At 41.3% G+C, this 24302-nt stretch overlaps 1 protein-coding gene across 1 annotated transcript in view; it reads left to right on the forward strand.

The window, feature by feature from the left end:
• The first annotated feature begins 2163 nt into the window (after nucleotides 1-2163).
• LOC115783152 (ERC protein 2-like) overlaps nucleotides 2164-24302 on the forward strand; it is a 157619-nt gene continuing 135480 nt past the window's right edge. The window contains exons 1-7 of the mRNA XM_030733836.1: nucleotides 2164-3027; nucleotides 8153-8899; nucleotides 15591-15665; nucleotides 16599-16643; nucleotides 17807-17962; nucleotides 19249-19338; nucleotides 21312-21479. Of these exons, the coding sequence (XP_030589696.1) occupies nucleotides 2164-3027; nucleotides 8153-8899; nucleotides 15591-15665; nucleotides 16599-16643; nucleotides 17807-17962; nucleotides 19249-19338; nucleotides 21312-21479 (2145 nt within the window). The remainder of the gene's footprint in view (nucleotides 3028-8152; nucleotides 8900-15590; nucleotides 15666-16598; nucleotides 16644-17806; nucleotides 17963-19248; nucleotides 19339-21311; nucleotides 21480-24302) is intronic.

Below are 24302 nucleotides of genomic sequence, written 5' to 3' on the forward strand. Positions count from 1 at the left end.
AGAGGTGCCCGTACGGTAAGCCTGGGCAAACATTTGGGTGCGCACCTGGACTTTGTGGAATCATTTTAAAAAACATTATTTCAACAAATTAAACTGTGTGCTTTTAGTTTTAGCGGCAGATTAATTATTATGTAAGGTACGAGCCCGAACTCATGTAGCCGTGTGCATATGAGCAAGAAACTAATCCGTCATGCCGTGGTCATAGTAGAATTATGCGGGCGTCTGTGTCCAGGCTGCCCAGTCACATGCACAACGACCGCTTTACTCGTGCCACGCATGGAATACTGTTAGGTCCGCTTGATAGTTTTATACATCAGGTTGACAGGATGTTGAGCCCCACGAAAAGCCCTCCGAAGGATTGTAACCTGTCATCCAGAACAAACGAGCTATGCTGTTGCAGTTTGGGCGGTGATTCGACTTTTCTCCTCGCAGCAACAGCTGGCTGCCAACTCAGAAGTAAGTGCAGCGGCTTGTGGACCGAAATGAAGTGAGGCGTTGCCTACTTTATTTTAGAATTCAGCTCTTCCTTTGTCTGTCGTTTTTCATTCTGCCACTATGGTCTGACATGGGAGTGTACAGCTGCGGAAACTTGGCGCGTATCCATGAATACGGACCAGTGACTTATGATACCTTCATCCTAATGGGGATAATGCAAAAGGGCAAAGCTTTAATACTAGCTTGCCAAGCTACCATGCGTGGAATTCACTTGTTTAGACGTTATTTGTAATTTTATTATAATACCTAATTAATAGAATAAGTAAAATACCTAATTAATGTCCACATTCCTCCACTGACATACCAGAAGTACACACAAATTGACGTACCATTGCAGGCTCATGAAGCTAACTTCATTGTCTCAACAATGAATAAGGGATTGACAGCTATGTTATGACTGACAAGCAGACTTAACCAATCTCTCAGTTGCATCCTGTGCAGTGACTCCCAGCACCCAATCCTCATGGATTAGAGGAGGGATTATGATTTGGATTTGTCTCCGCAGATTTGCAGACAGGCCCCATTGTGGACTGGGATGATGCTGGGATGCACTTACTTTTACATGGGTACAGTCTTAACATGTGCCACATGCCTATTTTTCACCATTTTCAGCTGAATTCTAAGATACTGCTATACTGACAGCCTGACAAAGTATAATGACAGATTAGTAAGTGCCCCCAAGGGATGGTAGGTAATAGATTTTGCATTCTTTAAAGACCATTGCAAATTGCACAGTTTTGTTTTTCCTACAGACCTAAGTATGAGAATCCCAGCACTTTGCAATAACTAGATTTAGTGCTGTCCATGGTGCTGAAATGGTCATACTGGTCCATCTCCTTTTTTCATTCTTTCACCATCTACTGTGGTGACTGTTACTGTGGGTGGTTTTCTAAATATAATGAGTGAGGCTGTAGAAGTAGCCAGTAGTATGCTGCACCAATAATCCACAGTCTGGTTAGAGACGTTTCTTTCCTGTCCTCCCATCATCAGTCTCACAACCCCTAATAAGGGAGAGCGAGGATTAGGAAGTACTTTACTAATTGTAAGTCAAGTCGTGAACCACTTGTTCCCAACTCTTTTCTTGAGAAACCACAATATTCACCTAAAAGTATGTAAAAGGTTCTCTAGGAAATTAAATGTTTAAATACTTAAAATCTTCATTAATTAATTACCACAAACCACAAATTACATCAGGCTGGGTGGGACCAGGAATTTGATTGATAGTATGGTTTGTTTTATAGGCGTGGCTTCCGATGCGTGTTGCTGATTAGGTAGTCCTTGATTTAAATCATTGGTGTAATTTTATTAGGGTTTCATGTACAGCTGTGTGTGTTGATGCAACTTTTAACAGTCAAATCAATGTGGTTTTAAATGATTTGTCTCAAATGAGTGTCTCACTTTTGCCTTTTTAGAATCCATGATGTCCTGCACTGTAGCTGAAATTACAAGACCTCTGACCTGTGTGTCTGGGAGCCCTGTAGCTGACAGTGACTGCTGTTTTCCTCATATAGGACTAAATAAAACTCAGCCTCAAGCCCTAAACAGTCAGGGATGGACAGGTGAAAACTGAGAGACCAGTAGGTGGCCTTCATTTACTCTGTTATCCATAAAGGACACGAGCATAACTTTAACAGTTTCTTTTCAGAGGTATTTTGCCATATTAAAAAAATGCCTTTAAACATTCGAGCCAAGCCTACGCAGAGCAAGCTGTCTGCTGCTGCAAAGAGTAGTGGGCACACTGATGGCAACTCATCTCATTCACGCTTCTCAAGGTCCCCTAAACACGGGAAAGGCAAACAGGCTGTAAGCTCAGCGCCAGGGGCCCGTTCTGGGCTAGAACCAGGCTCTGTGTCAGGAGGTGTGCCTGCAACATCATCTAAACTGACAGGGGGACAAGGGTCAATGTCAAGACCAGGTCCAAAAATCAAAGCTGACCCAGAATCAGGCAAAGGATCGACTCGTGGTTCAGCGACAGCTCCAGGGGGTAAAACCTTGTCTATGGAGAACATTCAGTCTTTGAGTGCTGCCTATGCGACTTCAGGTACTATGTATCCCAGTGAGCGAGAGTCCTTGGAAGCCTCTGGTGGGTATCCCAAAGGCACCATGACATTGGGTAGAAGCACCAGCCGCTCCTCATACACTGGCCGGACAATAGCTACAGGAAGCAGCCCAAACATCACATCTTCTGGGATCCATCACTCATCAGACCCTTGTGGAGACCAGACATTTTTTTCTGGAGGGACTTCCAGTTTACGGCGGCAGTCTGGAAGACATACACAGCTAATGGATTCGGCTGGACGGGGAGAGGTTTCTACATTTGATCTACAGGCTCAGCTGAGGGATCTGCAGAGAGAGAACAACAACCTGCGGAGAGAACTGGAAGGAGGGAAGGATGGAAGGACAGGCCCCAACATGAACAGTGTCAACTTCTGGAGCCCAGATGTAAAGAGAGAAAAGGGGGTGAGGAGAGAGGAGGGAGTGAGGAGCTCCACTGTGAAGGACCAGTACAAGACAAACCAAGAGGATTTGCAGGTGAGCTGTCTGTTGCTCCAGTTAGTGGGTAACATTAAAGGTTCTCGGTGTAACATCCAGAAAACTGTTGTTATTATTGACTGAGCTTCTGTCAATGTCCTGTTGCTCATGGCTTGTGATAGCACTGGCCAAATCAGTGATGATATAGACATGACACTGTCCTACACTGATGTGTTGGCCAGCTGCCCCTGCCTTCCATCACCCACTAGCTAGTTACTGTATAAAGCAATCTTTACTTAGGCCTTTGGTTTGTACTGTTACATAATTTAGTATTGGCTAAAATCAACACTGTTTAACATATTATATAAACATGGCTCATATTTGCTGGTGAAGGAATTTGGCAAGACAGGCAGCTGGTCCTTTTACTTCATGGTCACATACACCCGAGTTTGATCTTAAGTGGGCTGGATCATTACAACTATTGCTTTGTACCTTAAAAAAACAACCCCCCTGCCAAAAAAGAGAGAAGAGATTCCCTTTCATTCAGCATAAAGAAGTTTAACTACAGATTTAATAAACTATTTATAAAACTGATGATGTTTCAACATGTATCTGTTGTTCCACTTTTTTAAAAAAAAAAATGTTACAATAGGAAATCAAAGAAATCCATCAGCACAGCTTTTTGGGCTGACACTAAAGGAAATAAATGCATAAAATTACAGAAAGTACTGGTAGTTACTGGTAGCTCATTATCTGAATTTTGTCCAGTGATTAAAAAACAGGGGCAGCACGGTGGCGTAGTGGTTAGCACTGCTGCCTCACAGTTAGAATAGCATCTGGAAGGCCTGGGTTCGATTCCACCTTGGCCCCTGGCCCACCTTGGCCCTCTCTCTGTGTGGAGTTTGCATGTTCTCCCCGTGCTTGCGTGGGTTTCCTCCGGGTACTCCGGTTTCCTCCCACATTCCAAAGACATGCACTTACTGGGGTTAGGTTAATTGGCTAATCTAAATTGCCCATAGGTGTGAATGAGAGCATGAATGTGAGTGTGAAAGGTCGTCTGTCCCTCTGTGTTGGCCCTGCAACAGGCTGGCGACTTGTTCAGGGTGTACCCTGCCTCTCGCCCTATGACAGCTGGGATAGGCTCCAGACCCCCCGCGACCCTTAACAGGATGTGCGGAAGCGAATGGATGGATGGATGGATTAAAAAACAGGACATTTTCTGTTAATTCACAGAAAAGTCTTGTTTATATATATATATATATATATATATATATATATATATATATATATATATATATATATATTTACTCAAGACATACTGTAAAACACAGCAAATTATACAGTGAATTATATAGTGAAATATTTGATAAAAATAGTAAAAAAACTGAAACTTTTCTGCCTAATGTAATACAAACAATTTCCTGTCATTTAATTGTTTTATCTCATACTTATTTTGGTGTTTTATGCCCGGCCATGGATGATGCTTTTGCCACTGAGAAGGTTGTAAAACTGATGAAAACAGTTTTCACATTTTCATATTTTCCATAGCTTTCTAGGAGGCCGGATATGTCCCTTTGTCAGCTGGTTGTATGACACCCTAGGTGTAATGTTTTAACACTTTAACTTAACTACATGAATCTGGGGATGTTAAGTTTGCAGCATTACCTGATTTGATCCACAAAACCAAACAAGGGTCCTATGAATTAAATGCCATGCCTCAGTCACATCCCTTTTTGGTCAGACAAGCTTACTAGAGCTTTCTTATTAGTTAAATAGTTAACATTAGCTGACCTGCTGACTTAGATGAATTACTAGCTTTGTAACACAGAAACTGGTTCAAAATCCGGCTGACAGAGGCAACCCAGAGAGACTGGTAAGGTCTCATGTTTTAAGTTACCGTACGAACTGATCATGCATTGGAATCAAAAAGCATTTGTTTCATAAAAAAATTATGTAAACAGAACCTTTAAAACCTGCAAATCTTTGTTACAGTAAATGTTTCATTTTTGATTTTACTGAAGTCTCATTTTAAAGCGGCACTCTTTGAAATAAGCCTGAATGGAGTGTCTGCTCACACACCCCATTCAGGCTTTTTGTGCTGACCCACCCATCTCCTCTGCACATCATACCCCTCACTTCATACCTTTTGTTCCCGATTTCAAGGTTGCACTGAAAGGCGTCTGTGCAGTTCATTTGCAAAGATGTTTGCAAGGCTCCCTGTGTTTCCATGGGAACGGGCACTAGTGGCATCCACTCCAAGTTTCTAAAAAACCTCACAGCTACTCCTGAAGGGATAGTGACCAGTCTGTCCTGTGTCACCTGTCCCTGGAGTCTGGTCCATTCAATTTGAGGCATTATCCATCTGTGTGCCTCACTGCACAGCTGCTGTATAGTATCTATTCTTTCATTCTTTATCTGTCTTCCTTGTGTTTTTCATCCTGCCAGCCTCCTCTTTCTCCATTTCTTTTCTTGAGCATTTTACTTCTTCATGTGTCTCTCTGTGCGTGTCTGGTGGAAACACCTGAAGATCAATGTATACAACACGAAATGCATCTTATTCCTAGATTCTTTCACAGTATACAATGGCTTTAGCAATTCCACTCGAATTTTTGTGTTATGCAAAAACCTTGATCATATCTGCCATATCTCCCATCTGACTCCTCCTTCTTGTAACCAAGGAGCCACCTCTGCATTCGTATTTATAGCTTTTTTCATCTCACATTGTCACAGAGTGCGAGGACACTGCGACACATACACGCACACCAACACACACATAAACACGTTCTGCTCATTGTGAAAGCAAAGGGCAAAAGAAAAACAGAAAACTTTATAAGTAAAACAGAATCTGTTAAATGCAGAAGTTACGCTGCGGCATCCTGCCCTCACACGAAGCTTGCTGAAGTTAATATATAAAAAAAAAAATGCTCATTAACTGTTTGCTTTCCTCAGCCTTTGTTTCCTTGATCACATCCATGAATTTGAATTCTCACAAAGTGTTGCTAGTGAGCATAATAAGTTCTGTTTTATCTAATCAAGTAAATCATTTGCTTTCTGTAATTTTTCATATCACACCAGCAAACATTAAACCTTGTAAAGCATTATATTACGCTTGCTTTTGCTTTCTGTTTATCTCTCTCACTCTCCTGTGTCTCTTACAGATTAACAGATCTAGTTTAGCTTTACCCGATTACAGTTTACACAGTATTGTCTGTTATGATTTTGTTTTTTTTTGTCTCTCAAACATAATCTTTACTGTATTTCATGAGATTCCCAGCCCTATCGTGTAAAATAAAAGGCCATTCTTTTGAAAATAACTTGCTTTAAAAATGGCTCTAATAGGGAACAGATGTTATGCTCTCCTTTATCACCACCGTCTCCCATCCCTTCATTCAGTCTGTCTCTTTGCACCTTTTTTTGTCTTCATTTCCCCTGTTTTTCCTTTCTTTTGCTGCTCTTTGAGACACTCTGGAAAGAGTTCAGTCTGGCAAGAGAACTTTGTTATTAGCATAAGGAATGTCACCTTTTCTCTCAGCAGCAGTGACCAGTGTTGTCCCCTAACCATCTGTTTGTTTTGCGTATGTTTGTGTTGGTTGTGTGTCTGCGTACGTGCACAGTTGTACATGTGTATTTGTATCTTGGTTGTGTACGTGTTTATGTGTAGGATTCTCCTCCCACTCCGACTTAATATTCAGTGCTTGTTGTTGCATTGATTATCTGTGTTCACCCTCAGCTCCCTCCTACGTCTCCACTCCATGTCCTTGGCTCGCTGCACCTTCTGGACTGGAAAAGCTTAGAATAATTGAGTAAAATAAGTAATGCCTTCACACTGAGGAGACAATAGTCTTTTAACTTTGTTGTGTGTTTGTATAGGTAAATTGTATTTTGTAAGTTGTTGTTTTATTGCACAGTTTGCATAGAATTTCAGATGTCCTTTCAAACACTGATTGAATTTCCAAAAATCAGGAAACTGAGATTATTTTCTGTGATCTTTTGCCTTGCAGTATGTTGCAAAAACTGAACTAATAAGTGAGATGTGTTGCCCCCAGCAACACACTGATATTTAGTGGCTAGATGCTCAAATAGTAAATATACTGACATATCAATTAGTCATTACAGCAGTAAACCTCCACGCCTTACAGTCATGAGTCAAGTTTTATAAATTTAGTTTAAACCCACATAAGTTATTTTAAGTCCAGGTAAAGCACTTCCAAGGTTTTTAGATGTCTTTCCATTTTGTACAGCAAGGAGTGGATTTTTTTAAATTATTATTATTGCCCACAAAGGGTCCTGCAGTTGTTCTAGGGACTGTAGTATAATAAGAGTAAGAATAATAAAAGGGGCAGAGTGGTTAGCACTGTTGCCTCACAGCAAGAAGGTCCAGAATTCAATTCCACCATCTGGCTTGGGCCTTTCTGTGTGGAGTTTGCCTGTTCTCGCCATGTCTACTTTGATTCTCTCCTGGAACTCTAGCTTCCTCCCCAAGTCATGCAGTTAGTGGGGTTAGGTTAATTGGTGATTCTAAATTGCCCATAGGTGTGAATGGGTGTTTGTCTCTTTGTGTTAGGCTGGCAACCTGTCCAGGGTGTACCTTGCCCCTCGCCCTATGGCAGCTGGGATAGACTCCAGCTAATTTGACTCTAGATTTGTAATTGTGCCTCTTTGAAAATATAGGCATTTGATTTTAGGCAATCTTTGAATTTTGAAATGTTCATAAATTTGTTTACATGAATTGCATTTTTTTTTTCTATTTGGAATTCATTTGTGCTGGAAGCTCTTTCTCCCATACAAAGTTAATCTCATTGCAGACAAACCTGGGTTACTCCACCTGAATCCAGCAGTGTGTTCTTCATTTGCTTCGAGGAGAAATCTCGTCCCCTTGTGGCCATAGTGTGTAACTAGTCTCCAAGAGCTTTACAAACTAAGATGACTGCCTAACAGTTATTTGTTCCTCTCACTTCTCACTTTTGGCTTTTTATGTGTCTCTGTGTGTTTCTTACATCATCTCTCTCTCTGCTGCAGCCTGGGAATAGCAGAAGAAACAAGGTCTGTCTTCATAGACCCCACCACATTTTTACATATGTGTCCTTTCACATGTTTAGGATTTTTAATTTATTAAATTTGCTTGCGTATAATTGACACATTTGTTTAATTATTGAATAAATATGATCTGTGTCTTTTATAGCAGCTTCCGTTAACTGTTCAGGAGCTTCAGGAGGAACTGAGGGCTCACAGAGAGATGAACAGCCGCTCGCAGCAGCAGCGTCAGCAGGGAAACTCCTATCGAGAACTCCATATGGACCAGGAACTCAGAGGGGGACTCAGCCCTGGCCATAGCCCCAGACAAAGCCCCAGCAACCTGCAGAGTCCTGGACTAAAGAGCAGCCCCAGAGCCAGTCCATCCAACACCTACAATTCAAGGCAACAAGAAGCTGACATCATCATTCACAGCCCTGGTTATGGCTGTAACACTGCAGTAGCTGCCCAGAGAATCAGCCCAGCCGACACCCTTCAACGTGGGCTCAGGAGCAGCCCAAATCAGCCCCTTTACAGTCCTAGCCAAGGTCCAGGTGTAGTCCCCAGCTCTAGTTCTCGCCGTCCTTGTAGCCCCTGTCAGGTACCTGGGTGTGACGGCTTCTCTTCACCCCCTCCCCTGGTTCCATCAGAGGAGAACTTCTTCCAACTACAGTCGGAGCATGAGCGGCAGGCCAAGGAGCTATCCCTGCTGAGGAAAACCATGGAAGAGATGGAGATGAGAATTGACTCTCAGAAGCAGACGCTGGGCGCCCGAGATGAGAGCATCCAGAGACTGTTAGAGATGCTTCAAGGCCAAGGTCAAGGTCAGGGACACTGGGGACGGGGACAGCGGGCAGGCATAATAACCATGGCAGCACAGGAGGCTGAGGCTCAGCTGGAGAACGTGCATTTGAGAGAGGTGCGTTTTTTTCCTATTGATATTTCTACACATCTGAACCATTCGTCTATACTATCAGAGTCAGTTTAACAGTAGGCCTGTACATATGTTGCTATCACGAAGTTATAACTTAGTGCATCATGTGTTTTTTGATTTTATGAATCACTGTACTCACTTGCGTTGCCTGAATTAACTTTTAATTCAACAGTGACCGAGTCAAATCTCCCTGAGTGCCAAATAAAAATCATTTGGCAACTTTGGCCACCATACAATCATATGCATAATGGTTAGCTAAAAACATATTACCATCTTCAATACCAAAACATTATTTTTTTCTATAGCTTTTTAAAAATATGTCCACTTTAAAGCATGTATGATCTGATGATAAACTATATTTGTATTGGTAGTGCTAATTGATGAGATTATATGCTTGACTTGGGTGTGCATGGATGCCTAATCTATATGTATATTTGTATCTCTATCTACCTGTGAGTCTCTCTGTTTAAAGCAAAACGGGGGGAGCAGGAATCAGCTCAGCAGGTCTTATCAATGGGCCAGATTAACATACGGAGAGCTCTAAGCCTGCGTTGAGCCATGCAGTTTTATAATCTGTGTGTATGTGTGTCCTCATGAGTATGCTCACATGGCAGTCGAACAAACACCAGTTAATGTGTACTGTGCACTGCGTTCAGCATTTAGGGTTAAATCTGCAGCATAGAGATGTTGAGCTTGTTGTGCCTTCAAATGAATACTAGATAAGAGGGAAATTTAGTTTAGCCTATGGAAAAACAAATGCTGTTTCAAGTGCTCATACTTCTCTCTTCCCTGTGGTTTCTTTTCTTAATTAGAGTTATATTATGTACTAGCCTTGCAGCGAGCACTGCTGCAGCACAGGTGTATCTGTATACTCTGCCATTAGGGCCAATACTAGGCTGCTCTGTGCTCCTCACTACTGCCTTATCTATTTTTAACTCCTAAATCTTCTTAGCCTTTAATTTCTCTACCTCGCTGTCTGTGTGTGTGTGTGCGTGTTTTATATCTGTGCATGCCCCCGATATTGTTTGTGTCATAATGTTCTTGTTTTTCTGTGTTTGTTTGTCTACCTCTCTGCGTCTGCTCTGCCCAGTTAGAAAAATTGTGTGTGTTTGTGTGTCTCTGAATGAGCATGCGCACACATCTGGAGCCAATCGGCTTAGTGTTTTCAAGAGAGAACACTCCCTCTCTGGGTGGCTGATGGGATATCTGCCCATTTGGTCACTGTGGTGATTTTGTTTAAGGGGAGTGTGGGTGTTTCAGTCCATGCTAATGCAACCACTGCTGTGTATGTTTGTGTAGGTGTGTGTGTGTAATGTGTGGGACCTAACCATGCTGTGTGTGTAAGAGGTGAGTACCTGTTCACACACACACCGTGTCATGCTATTTTTAAGTCCTTGACAGTTTAACATATGGTATGGAGGAGGAGGGGACATATGTTAGAAAGAGCGGGAGTGATGGGAGTTCTGTTTTCCTTTTTTTTTTTTTTTTAGTAGAAAAATATGCTGTGTTTGTCTGAATATTAATGTATGATTAATGAGTGAAAACAGCCTGACCTCCCTGATTGAAAAGAGAGGTGATTGTTCTTTTAGTTTCCCCCCTAGTTTCCTTCTGGTCTCATCGTATATATTTCTATATACACAGGGTGTGGTTTGTGGAAAATAATAATAAAAAAAAAAAAAACAGCGAGGGATGTTTTTTAATTTTTTTATTTAATCTCTTTTATAATATAAAACTAACTGGTGCAATATTCTCAGACCTGGTCTGCAGACACGAGGGACACAAAAAATAATAATAATAATAATACAAATGGTTACATCAATTTTCACATACCAGAGATAAAACTCCCTGTCACCTTGTATTATTTTGCCAAGTGTAAAAAATTCTGTATTTAATATAATTTCAAAATGCAATACCACAACATGCTGTCAACCAAATAAATGATTAAATAAATAGGCCTCTATAGTATATTCCTACTGGTCAGAATAAGATGAACATATGCCTCCTTTTTTTCTGCTTTCGTATGGAGGTGTCTTCTGCTGTCTGCCACGCCTCTTTTATCCACATCTTTGCAAAACTCAAGACACGGAAGGAGGCAGCCTCTGTTTTACAGCATCATGTGCAGCATGTTTTAACTTGTGAAACATGCAGTGGGTGGAGGTTAGGTTAGGATTAATATTTTTTTTGTAGGAGTGTATCTCTGTAGTTCTTCTCTATGGGCCCATTATAGCAGCTACACCATCTGTGGATGTCATAGATAGCAGCTGCAGTTCATGATTACTGTAGGTAATTCAGATGTAGATGCTCAGGTATGTGTTTGACACACAGAAGTAGTATTTAAGGGATTATTTTTTTTTCTGAGGTTCCTGTAAAGAATGGCCATCTCTTTTTCTGAATCCTTTTCATTTTTCGTTCTCTTAGCTGATGGTATAGTTTGCCTGATAAAGTAGTCTATTGGTGCTTGGTGGGTGAGTGAGCGCAACCTTTAGCAACTCTTTTACTGAAGACCTACAGTATACTGTTGTATACGTGCGAACAAGTTGTGAAATTGTCTTGCTCAAGTAAGCATACATTTCCCCATGTGGATGACAGGATGTGTTGCTCTGCATATTATTCAGCATTAATTTGTACTTTTACAGGTGGACAAGGTACTCATTTTTTCCCCTTTGTAGCATGGCATAACTTTCTGAGTCATCCTCTGCCCCAGCTTTTTTTTTTTTTAGCCATGTTGCTGCCACCAGTGTCAAAATAAGCACTTCTTCTTCTTTCAGCTGCTCCCTTTAGGGGGTTAGGGTTCCCATGGTCCATAAAAAACCCCATTTGATATGTCTTTCAACTGCTTTTCAGTGTTTATTAGCACTGCCTTACCGAGTTTTTAATTCATTTAATGCATTTGTCACTTTGTCACTATTCAAGCAGTAGCCTACTTCCTGTGAAGGTCTTTGTGTACCTAAAAAAAACAATTTTACTTTATGTTGTGATGGCAGTGCAGCTATTACCTCTATCTGGGGTCAGTGCTGTTAGTTTTTTGATTAGCTCCAAAGGAAACTAGCCCAACTTCCTTTCATTACCACACCCATTACTCTCATCTAAATCTAAATCTCAGCTTGTTTACTTTAAGCTGAGCTCATAAGTGCTTCCATTTTCAGTTTGCCTCTCATTTTATTTTACTTTGTTTTATTTTATTTATTTATTTTTTTTCTGGAATCAAATGTGATCTTAAATTTGTGTTTTATCTAAAGAAAGCTGAAGACATTTATGCTTGTATGATGAAAATCTGAGCGCTGACTGGTGTTTCTCTGCATACCATCCAGGACAGACCATAGCCATATGGCCATATGTGAAATCACTTGAACCAGCTGTCTGTGCTTATGTGTGGATTTTCAGTTTGTATGGCTGTAGAGCACACTCCATCACCTCTTCACCTGCTGATGTATGTTGTCAGGGGATGGTGTGCGCAGTGGTGTTCTCTCACTTGTGTTTCCTGTTTGACTTTGTCACTCATCAGAATACCTTAACTACACAAATCCAACACAGAAAGACTGGCACTGCTGTTTTTCAGCCTATTCATAATACTCATAGAATAACTTGACAAAGAGTGATTTGGAAGTTATTTTCAAAAAGCTTCTCCTTTAAAGGATTTACTGGCCAGCTAAACTTTTGCAATACTAGTAAGGTCCACAGAGTGGCAGTGTTCTATCAGAATTTGACCACCAAAGTTGTGTGTGATGGAACCACACACACACACACACACACACACACACACACACACACACACACACACACACACACACACACACACACAGTCATGCTGAGAGGCATAAATCTGGGCCTAATTGACTCTCCCCAGCCGTCAGGTCCCTGTAGACCCAATAATAACAGCCGCACCACTGGTCTGTTCCTGCCCAGACCTGACCTGCTGCCAAATGTGTCCAAACACACGCACATTCACACTTTCACAATGAGTTTTTTACTTGGAGATGGCATATATTCTTTATATGTAACATACTGCAGATGCCATATGGTCAGTCGGGGCTCTAAGGTTAGGCCCCCCTATTGTATCTCACTCAGTGTTATCACTAAGGCTGAGCACTATGTGTACGACTGCTTTGCCGATAAGAAATGAGAGTCCCTGTTTTTCTGCTTTTATATACCATGACTGGCTTCAGAACTCCTGCTGCTTTTTTGGAATGCCTTTATCTTTGTAACTTTCCAGTGCCAGCATGTTGGAAGTGGAAATTCGTGTCAGCAAATCCTTTTTCTCTGATCTTTTTCCCACTTTTCCTTTTTGCTTGCTTTCTCGTGCCACCAAGCTCACTGGCAAAATATTGATGTCTTCTCTATTCTGCCTTTCTGTCTGTATATGTTTGTCTGTGCATCATCTTTTTGGTTAACCCCAGGCTGATATGCTGTTGTGTTTTGTTATTTGGTGAAAATCCAAACTTTAAACTTTTGTTATAGAAGCCCATCTCAACTACCACTGGAAGACTGCAGCAAACACTCACAGATACCAATTCTTCATTCTCCCCACCAGAATATGGGCACCACCTACTTGCTGTGCTCTGTTGATTTCCCAGAATGTTTGAGTGGAAAAGTTTATCGGGACGAGATTACACCCTTCAAATCTTCTCCTCATTTCACAATCCCTAACCATTTCCTCCAAAAAGTATTTGATTCCCTCAGTTTTTCCATATATCTTTTCAAACTGCTCTTTTAATCCACTGAGCTGATAGGCAGACACATTTGTGGTGAGCAAATGGGTTTCTTTTTTTTAAACATTTCTCTCACTGATGGTGAAGGGATAGGAATGCGATTGGTGACCATACATATATGTGTGAGCATGTGTGTGTGTGTGCATGTCTATCAGACCATGTTCTAGTGTGTGTTTCTTGTACATGACACCATTGCCTTGAGGCTAGAATTGAACCTTTTGACCGTATCCTTCATTCAGGATGCCGGCACTTATTGCTATAGTGTTATGTTTGATCCTATTCATTCCATATGCTCAGTCCCTCTGACACATGTGGAGCAGGGAAGACGGTCTTTGATGACATTCTCTCTTGCATGACTTAATTTCCCCCACTGAGAGACACAACAATTTGGAGAACTGTTGCTGAACCGTTGTTGATAACAAGTTAATAGACATGCCTTCTCTGAGGAACAGAAAAATGTGCACAGGCAGTCAAAAAGACAGGCATGTGCAATGTGACAAAATTAATAAAGATTTGAATTGTGGTGACAGTGGGAATGCCAGTCTGTGGGAGACATGCTCTGACAGCAGTGATCCCTCCTTATCCACAACTGACATGGACAAGAGGATAAGGTCCTTGTCTGCTGTCATTTCAACTCACTGGTAAAACTGGCAACCTGTTGCTTATTTATGATTTTTTTTTGTTTCGTGGCAAGATGAGCATTCTCAGTGTTTACAGTCAGTTTTCGTGGCTGTAATATTTCAGTTTTTGACTTTGATAAGTGCATTTATGCATAAACAGTGTTCTGTTCTGAAGGCAATAATGCAGTGGTACAAAACATAAATTAATCTCCTGAGCAGTGTCAGCACTTATGAACTTTTTTTTTGTCAAGGTTAAGAAACCTTGATCGAGCATTTCATCCAGGCTACTATAATATTTATAAGGGTCATTAACGATTTGTCTCATTAGTGTGTGGGATATAATGTATAGAATGTCTTTGTCACTCTAGCAGTGCCCAATCCTACACAATATCCTTATACAATGAATTCTCTATACAGGCGGCAGTGGTGTTCTGCTTAGATGACCTTTTGTGGCTCCATAAAATCAAATCTGCATAGGGACTGAAAACACAGCATCATATAGGTGCCTCTTTTAACAGGGGCCACCACCTCATCGCCACAACCGATCCCATCCATGCTCTAGTCAAGCTGCTTGGTGGCAAGAAGATCAGACTGTGGTTGTGCCTGGTGGAGTCGGGTTGTGAATGTTTGACACTGTGGGTGTAAAATAGCATTTGTTAAATAAGAATACTGCTGTGATGATTTGGTAGAGGGAGAGCAGGCCTTTTTTGACTGTAACTTTTCATGTGTTGGAATGTGTGTGTGTCTGTTAGTTTGTGTGCTTTTTGTGTAGGCATAGCTGTAGGTCAGAGCTACCATTAATTATTGATATAAAAAGCTTAGCGCATGTGCTGGCAGAAAGTGTTGCTAAGCAAGAGCTTTAGCATGCCAGAGACATCTGCGAGAGAGAAAGAGAGAACAAGTGAGAGATAAGAAATCGAAAGATTCAGGCTGAAGGAAAGATAGATAGAGGCAGATTCATATGACCTAAAACTAAGTGTGTCAGATACCTGCTAGCAAATAGAGACAGAAAAAGAAGACAGGGCAGAGAAAATAGAGACAGGCACCTGCTGTTAGAGATGGAAAAAGGCAGAGCTTCAGACCAGGGACCAGCTTAAAGACCATCGAAAAACTTTTTTTCTTTTCTGTTTTTTTGCAAAAACAGTTTTTATTAGATATAGTGGATGATGTAGTGGATGATGTAGCGTTATATAACAAAAGATGATCTAAGAACAATGTAGGAGAGATAAAAACTAAACCTGGTGACACTGATCGGTGTGTCTTTTTAAGTGGCTCTGACGCTGCGGGTCTTAGAAAGTGTTAAAGATGATGAACCGCCAGGCTTACTTTTACCGGGTCCCTCCCCAGGAGCTTCATCGCCGAAACCAGCTCCAGGCCGATCCGGCCAAGACCAGGGCGCTGCAGACTGTCATTGATATGAAGGTAGGACTAGCAGTGACTCTCAAATCCACAAGAGCTGTTTAAATAATAATGTGTGGCATGAGGTGTGTGCAGTGCTGTAATAGATCTTTTCTAAAATCATATATGCCTATGTTTTTGGCCATTTATTATAGTAGCTCTGGAAAATGTAAAACAAATTTTAAAAAGTCAGTCTAATGTTTTTATTGCAGCAGTGTAATTTGCTCTTGCGTTTGCGGCATGTTTTCTGGTGTTCTTTAATATCAGCTTCATAACATACAGAATTTCAAATTCACCGTGGCTTTAATGTGAGCAGTAGCAGAAGATCTCTTTGTATATTAAACATAGACATGAATAAATAATCTAAAGAATTTTATGTTATAGTTAGCTTGCATCTGCATGGCAGCCATTCTCAAGTAAAGTCCATTACTGGCACATGCAGAGTTGAGCACTTATTCAATTTGTTTCAAATGTCACATATGGAAGCTTTCACTCTCATCGCAGCCCTTTGAAGTTGTCAGTGCTGTGAAAAAGGCAGTTGACTCCACATGTGTCCATGTGCACACCCCCACATACACACATATTTATTGTTCATTCAGCAAACACTTGCTTTAAAAGTGGCTCCTTTACTGCAAAACCACAGTTATTTTTCACACATACTCTGTGATTTGTCTGCCTATTAACAGACTGCACATGTGCTAGCCCAGGGTGCCTACGGTGTTTTTAACGCAGGAAAGGGTCCAGATGAAATCTGACTGAATTAATTAGAAATGGGAAAACAAACACTGTTGCCAGAAGGCTTTGACATATTGAGGGGGAGAGCAAGACAGAAATAAAGTAAGCTAGTGTTGTTGGTAATGACTTTATGATCACCTGTGACATACATTTTCCATAAATTTGTTTCCGTGTCTGTGTTGCTTTGTCTAAGCGCTGGATGTATCCACTTTGTAATTACAGAACACCAACCCCCCTTTCTGTTTTGATCCTGACGTTATCTGGCAGGTACAGTACTGAGTGCTCACCTTTTGGTCTTGTTGTTAGCTCAACATACACTGCACACATACAGCATTTCCGTTTCTGTCATTTGCTATCATGAATTCAGTTTGGGTTGGAATGCAGCACTGTCCTATTTAATACCTTATGTTTCAGTGGTTTTAAGGTCCAGCTTTTATGCATTCACGTTCTACTGAATGTTGTATTTGTTAAAAGCCTGTGCATTTTGCTTCCTCCCCCTCTGTTCTGCAGGAGAAACAGATAACAGTTAGTTATTAAAGTCAGAGCATTCGATACAGAAATTGAATTGAAGCAAGGGTAGTGACTAATGTATCCTCCTATAGATGTTTTTGTTCCTCTTTGGGTTTATGTGTGTGAATTGGGTATGGCTGGATGACTTCCGTCGGTCTCTGAATCCCTTACCTCGACTTTTTCTGGGTACACATTGAAAGTCTGCATCCTTGCATACACTCTTTCTGTGTGTGTTTATTGTATATGCATTTGCCTTATGCATTCCTGCTTGGTCTGTGTGTGTACTTTTATGCAGCACCATGTGCTAGGCAGGGCTGATGTCATAGGATGTAATAGAGGTCAGATGCTTACATGTTGCCTATGGTTTCTGCTGATGGCAACATGCAATCTGCTTCCACTTATTAAATTACCTTTCTCTTCTCTTCCAAGGTTTTGCATTTAATGTATGTCTGAAACCATGCAACTAAACAACCTCGGGACCTGTCCATGACAGGCCCTTTCATTCCCTCTTAGATACTGTAGATGAATATACCTTGGCTGGACACCAATGTCTGCCAAACTATTCCCCCTCTTTTTCCAGACATTTCACTCAGACATACATTAAATTTATATATAGGAGGACTTGTGTAAGTACACTGACTTGGTGTTAGTGCTGTTTTAGGGGATTTTCTTTTGTCACGTTACAAAACCAGGTCAACCTACGTTAATATTCATTTTAATATTATCCTTAAGATCAAATTTTGATTTACATTATGGCCGCTTTTGTGTACGATAATTGGATAGAGGCGCAGAGAGACTGATTTATCTGTAGAGGGCTAACTGTCTCACTACTACTGCATGGGATAGGTAACCTGCCTTTTAGCCCCACAGCTTAATGTTCTAAGCCAGGTCTTTGCTCACTATATGCCTGCCTACTGCAGGACACCAAGATCTCTTCCCTGGAGAGGAACATCAGAGACTTAGAGGATGAAGTCCAGATGCTAAAGACCAGCGGCCTGCTGCATTCTGATGACAGGCAGGATGAGCTCAAGCAGGTGGAGGTCTACAAGAGCCATTCTAAATTCATGAAGACTAAGGTAGAATATCTTTGCATGCCACCTGAAACGACTCCACGCCGCATGATCCGGGTGATGCGTGTTTGTCTCCAAGCATAAATAGCTAGTGGGTCAGAACCTGTTACATGTGCATGCTGCATGACGCCTTTGCTTGTTTATGGGAAAGCAAGCTTAGTGTGGAGAAGTCTTACTGGCAAACTGCATGATACTGTATGTTGTGTCATTTTAGCTGCGTTGGCTCTCAGCCTCTCATGTTGCATGGGTGCCAAGAACTCCTACGTGCAAATGTATTTCTCATTTTATATTTAAAGCCCCTGTGTGAGTAGTAAAAAGCAGTGTCTCTCGCTTATTTTACATGCAATTCAGTGTGATTATTAAGCATTTTACAACCCTCCTATCTGTTGACTGTTATGAGGGAGCAAACTCAGGAACTATCAGTTAACAGTGTGCTGTGTCGGTTTACTGATCTAGCTGGCAGGCCTGACTGAGAAACTTTTATCCCTGGCCGTGTACTGGTTTATTCATCAGCATGCAAATGTGTCTAGAGCCGCACAGATGACACGCACCTATATGAACAGGCACATGAACATACTGTATGTATCAAATCCCTGTTAGAAATGTAGTTTCAGGTTTCACTGAATTTCAAGAGAAGTGCTCATGATGGTTGAGGCCCATGAGTTGCGCTCCATTTGGTTCATTAATGGTGTTCATTGTAGGGCTCATTTGTCATTGCATTGGGGAAGTTCCTGATGCAATCATAAAAGAGATGTTTTTATGAATGGGGCCCTGACAGATGAATGTGAGCTTACAACAGCAGAGGAACGGAGGAAAGAGCTCTCTCTTCACTCTTACTGACCCAGGATGATATACATCACAGTGATGGCGCTGGCTTGTTCTCTCATGGCTCATCTTTCTTCGTACAGTCGCAGAGAAACACAGAAAGTCGCCACGCACATGGATATGCACCGATTCATACTATATGCTGGTAGTGTTTAGGGTCCGGGTCTTTCAGCGGTGCTGGTGACTGGTGTTGAGGTGGGACTGTGATAAGAGAAACCAGAGAGGACAGCGATGCCGTCCTCTCTGGTTTCTTCGCTGGACTTTGATCTAGCTACTCAAAAACTAGAAAATGGCTTCTCAGAATATGAACATGTGTTACAGTGTAAGTGAGAACTGGAGCAGGTAAATTTGTTTAGCCTTTCACGAGCCGAGGCTGTGTGGTTGAGGAGTGCAGTGTGTGAAGCAGAGTGGTTGAGCACACAGCTTGTGCTGCATTTTAGTGGCTTGCTGTTTTCTTGTCTTTTTAGGAGCAGGCCTTGTCACCATGTGTGTCTTCCATCAGACCAGCTCCCACCTTCCTCCCCACCCAACAGCTTTGGATCACAGAACAAGCAGAAGTACCCCTCTCATTAGTCTCTCTCCTCTCTCATTATTTGTTTCATGGCCTAATAGCCTTTGAAATACTTGCTCCTTATTTTAATTATAATGTCTTTTTATCATTATTTTTAGTCCACTGCCTTCTCATTTTCTGACTTGTTTTTCTTCATCTTAGTCTTCTCTCACCACAGTAATCTCTCTTATTGTATGCATCACATTGTCCCTGTTGGAGTGGGCCTCACATTTTGGTCTCCCTTCTCCTATTATTTTATCTCTGTGCTTGATTCCTGGGGCTCATATGCTCTCTCTGTGACTGAAAGTCTATCAGCCAGACGCTGAGCTGGTTCGAATTCCCCGCTTATGAAGTGAACCTTGCTCACACAATTTGAGAAATCTCTTTTCAAATCAGCTTTGTGCACTTTTGGCACCAGTAGACAGATGATAGTATTCTCGGTACAGAAACCGCTCTCTGGTAGAACATTTTATTTCCTTTGTGGTTTTCTGTTATGTTCTATACGGGTTTCCTTAAAACAAATCTGTTTCCGTCTCCCTCTGTGAATGTTTATCTTTTGGCTGGGGTGTGTGCACACAGTAGGTCTGGGACTCCTCCAAGTGAGGATTGATAATATAGGGCTGGTGATGATTCCAGTGCATCATCACTCCACAAAATATGTCACAACTGACATGTTTATATTGCAATAAATGGATAACAAACCATTCAGTTTTTCCTAATTGAGTCACAAATTAGCAACGTTTCAGATTTCCCCTTTTTTATTAATCATTTTTAATAAACTTTTTTTTTTTACATGATTATTAATGATGTAATTTTGTCTGTATTACTCATTCCTATTTTAAAGTGCAGGTTTTAGACTCTTGCTGCATTTAAAATAATGTATTCAAAATGCTTGTTCTGAAGGTGAGTTTCTGTAACTAATGCATGTCGGATGATTTGAATATTGTAAAAATGTTTTTTCTTTTTTTTTTTTTCTTTTTTTGGGGGGGGGGGGGGTCCAAAAGGTGCACTTTCATATATGCATTAGCCACTACACATAAAGTGATATATTTAAAGACTTTTTTGTCTTAATTTGGATGATTATGGCTCATAAGTTATGGAAATCAGAAATCCTAAAATTCCAAGAATTTCCTAAGATCAATCAAAAAAGGATTTACAATACAGAAATGTCCAAATTCTGAAATGTAATACTTGGTTGGGGCACCTTTACCACATATTACTGTATCAGTGCAGCATTGCATGGAGGCGATCAGCTTGTGGCACTGCTAAGGTGTTATTGAAGACTAGGTTGCTTTGATGGAGGCCTTTATCCTGTACGTATTTTTAGGGCGGGTGCTTCTCGTCTCCTTTTGACAAAACCCCACAGATGACTGGCCAATCAAGCACAATAATAATGTGGTCATCAAACAGTTTGATAGTAGTTTTGGCACTATGGGAAGATGCTAGGTCTGAAATCTCCATAAAGCTTTTCAGCAGATGGAAGCGTGAAGTGCTCTGAAACAACTGTCAAGTCAACAGTCTTCTTCATGATTGTGGTTGTGTGTGCTGAATGAGGCCAATAAATACATGGCATTTATACTGTCTGAATTTATCCAAACTTGAAATGAAATGTTCTAGTAACTTGAAATACTGGATTTTCAAGTTATGAGCCACACTTGTCAACATTAAAATAAAAAAGGCTTGAATTATTTCCATTTACATGAAATGAGTACAGAATATGTGAAAGCAGATCTTTTTGAATTAAACTACAAAAACTAAACAAAATTTTTTAAATCATATTCAGATTTTTTTTTTTAGATGCACTAGTATGACACTGGTGTATCTGTGGTTTAAAGTCATATTTTTAAAAGTATGTCTTATCAACATATATATCAAGCATATCACTCAGTGATGATCCTTATTTGTGTGTGTGTGTGTGTGTGTGTGTGTGTGTGTGTGTGTGTGTGTGTGTGTGTGTGTGTGTGTGTGTGTGTGTGTCAGATAGAGCAGCAGAAGCAGGAGCTGAACAGGAAGGAGTCGGAGATGCAGGCCCTGCAGACCAAACTAGAAACACTGACCAATCAGAACTCAGACTGCAAGCAACACATCGAGGTGCTTAAAGAGTCGCTCAGTGCCAAGGAGCAGCGCGCCAATACACTCCAGACAGAGGTCAGTGTGTACACATTTACACGTGTAGAAAAACAAAATCCAAAGGCAGACAAACACACTAATACAGCCACACACATGCAAGCGCTCATCATGTCACACTGAACCACTGTCGGGCTTTTTGAAAAACACTTTCAAAGATACAAACAACACACAGAAGAACAAATCTCTCTGCAGAACAGAGAGGGTAGGAAGAAACACCGTTCCGACCCATTTGCATGCATCAGCAGATGCTGAAGAGATGAGACTTCAGATTGTCTGTTTTCAGGTAGAAACTGTGCATGTGCACAGAATCCTGCTTTTTTCTGCTGTTTTTTTTTTTTTTTCTGTTCGTCTAATGGCCGTTGAGGTGGGTGGAAAAAATGTCTATGCGTGTGGTTCCATTATTCCACCAGTGGGTTTTTGTATGTGTGGGCGGGTCAGTTAGAGGGCTGAAGAAAGCTGGCAGCTTTTTCTTCGTCATGTTTGAAGTTTCTAAACACTGTGGCTCTAATGATTTTATCACTGCTGTTGGGGATGAAGGTGGGTCATATTTAGTGAGATAGAAGTGTGTGTGTGTGTGTGTGTGTGTGTGTGTGTGTGTGTGTGTGTGTGTGTGTGTGTGTGTGTGTGTGCTTGTGTGTGTATGTGTGTGTGTGTGTGTGTGGGGGGGGGGGGTTGGTGAGCATTTAGCATTTTTCTACATAACTCTCTAGACTTGGAAGTGATACTTTAGATCTCTTTGTGTTCAGCAGTTGAGAGTGGCCTACTAACTATGTCCACTCATCATTACAGGAAGCAATTTGGGCCAAAATTAGGCCTAATTGTCCATACATGTGCAAGGAATTTTGGCCCTTGTCGTTAGCTGAATACATCATACAAAAAGGAATTGGTTTTCAGTGGGTGGTTTTTGTAAGTGTACATTTTCTTTTGTTTGTGTCCTACTGAAAAGGCATGTAAAAAAAATGTATGCGTGTGCAAGTCATTGGTGTGATTTTATGAAGCACAGGTTCTCGTGTGCGCGCACGCATGCGCGCACGCTCGCACGCACACACACACACACACACACACACACACACACACACACACACACACACACACACACACACACACACACACACACACACACACACAATTAACTATCAATTGCCCACTGCTATCAAAGTGTATTCAAAATAAAAAAAGATGAACTTTAATTTAAAATCCGATCATCTGTAGATCAGCACACAAAAGAAAGCTAAGCGAAACACAAACTGAGGAGGCATGCGCAGGAGAGACATGGCACAGGAACACATGGGGCTGATTGGGATAGGAGACTCATGGGAGCAAGGCACAAAGCTGGTTAAGTTAACCCAGGGTTTCTCCTGCTCATTCACATGAAAAGGTGGCAGCATCTCACAACCACAGCTGAATAGCAACACACCTGCTGTAAGTGTGTGTGTGTGTGTGTGTGAGAGGAAAAGTTCTGTACAGAAGTAAATGCATTAGTACTTCAGGCACTTTGGTCAGTAAGGCTGGAAAAAACTGCTATATTAATAAAGTTTAGCCTATTTGAATCAAGGAAAGAAAGCTGACAAAAATGCAGACTGTAAGTTAACTGAATTATTGACTTCATAACAGGAGAATGTGATGGGTTATTATAGAGTATTTTGTTAATGTTATATGTATGTGAGGCAGCTTAAATTCTAAGAGCAAGGAAAGGATAAATATAAAAAGAGGTCAGCAAATACAGATAGGTCAGCAAGTCCTGTTTTAGGATCATATATTAAGGATTATGGAACAATAAAATTAAAAATGTATTAAAAAATCTTTAGACCCTCCCACTATCTGTGCACAGAGGTCCAAGGGATCTTCCAGGAAGGGTGATATTGATTTTCCAGAGAATTAATTGGTCAATATGTGGTGATTTTATATCTGCTGATCTTTAATCTTAAACATAACCTGTTCTGGAGCAGGTTAGGTCTGCAGCCATGGTGATATACCCTGCTAAGAAGTGATCCACCTTCATATTACAGAAAACCCCAAGTAAATCCTGAAGTGACCGGGATAAGAAGGAATCCTGGTTCAGAGTACAGGCCTCTGGGCTGCATCAGATCCTGATCGCCATTAACACATAGTCACACACACACACACACACACACACACACACACACACACACACACACACACACACACACACACACACACACACACACACACACACACACACACACTGTCAGAGACTCTCATCTCTGGTTTCAAGTAATTTTTCCTGCTATTGAAGTGTACTCTTCCCCTGCTTGGGAATGGCTAAGGTTTCTTAGACTAAGTGGGCAAAGCAGAGGATGAGTACAGATATTTAGAGCTCTTCAGTGGGCCAGCGTGGCCATGCATTAATCTGCTGCCCATCAGTTATTTGGCTAGAGATGGCAGCAATTCCCACAAGATCCTCCTTTTCACCTCATTCCTTCCATCTTCCTTTAGAAGTTTTCTTTCAGCGTTCCCTACATCCCATTTCTCTAGAGCCCCTATTTTCTTTTGTCTCACACATGACTTCTGGCACATCACACGCCTCTCCCCATATACAAGAATGCGTATGCATGTGGGTGTATGCCAGGTGGGTCTCATCATGAATGACACTGATTGGTACAGTTGTGCATTCCCCCAAGAGTCAGACTGGTTTCTCGGGCACGAGGAGCAGCTTCTCCTCACAGATTTGTCCCTAAAAGCAGAAGGGACTGGCCACTGAACAGAGCCAGCACTGTGAGGAACAGAATGAGAAAATGGAAGCGTATTTTATTTGTCAATCAAAGTTAAGGACAGCTTCTTAATGGATGCGATTGAATCTGTCTCCTGATAACTGGAAAA

Source organism: Archocentrus centrarchus, chromosome 7 (assembly GCF_007364275.1).
Source record: "Archocentrus centrarchus isolate MPI-CPG fArcCen1 chromosome 7, fArcCen1, whole genome shotgun sequence".
NCBI lineage: Eukaryota > Metazoa > Chordata > Actinopteri > Cichliformes > Cichlidae > Archocentrus > Archocentrus centrarchus.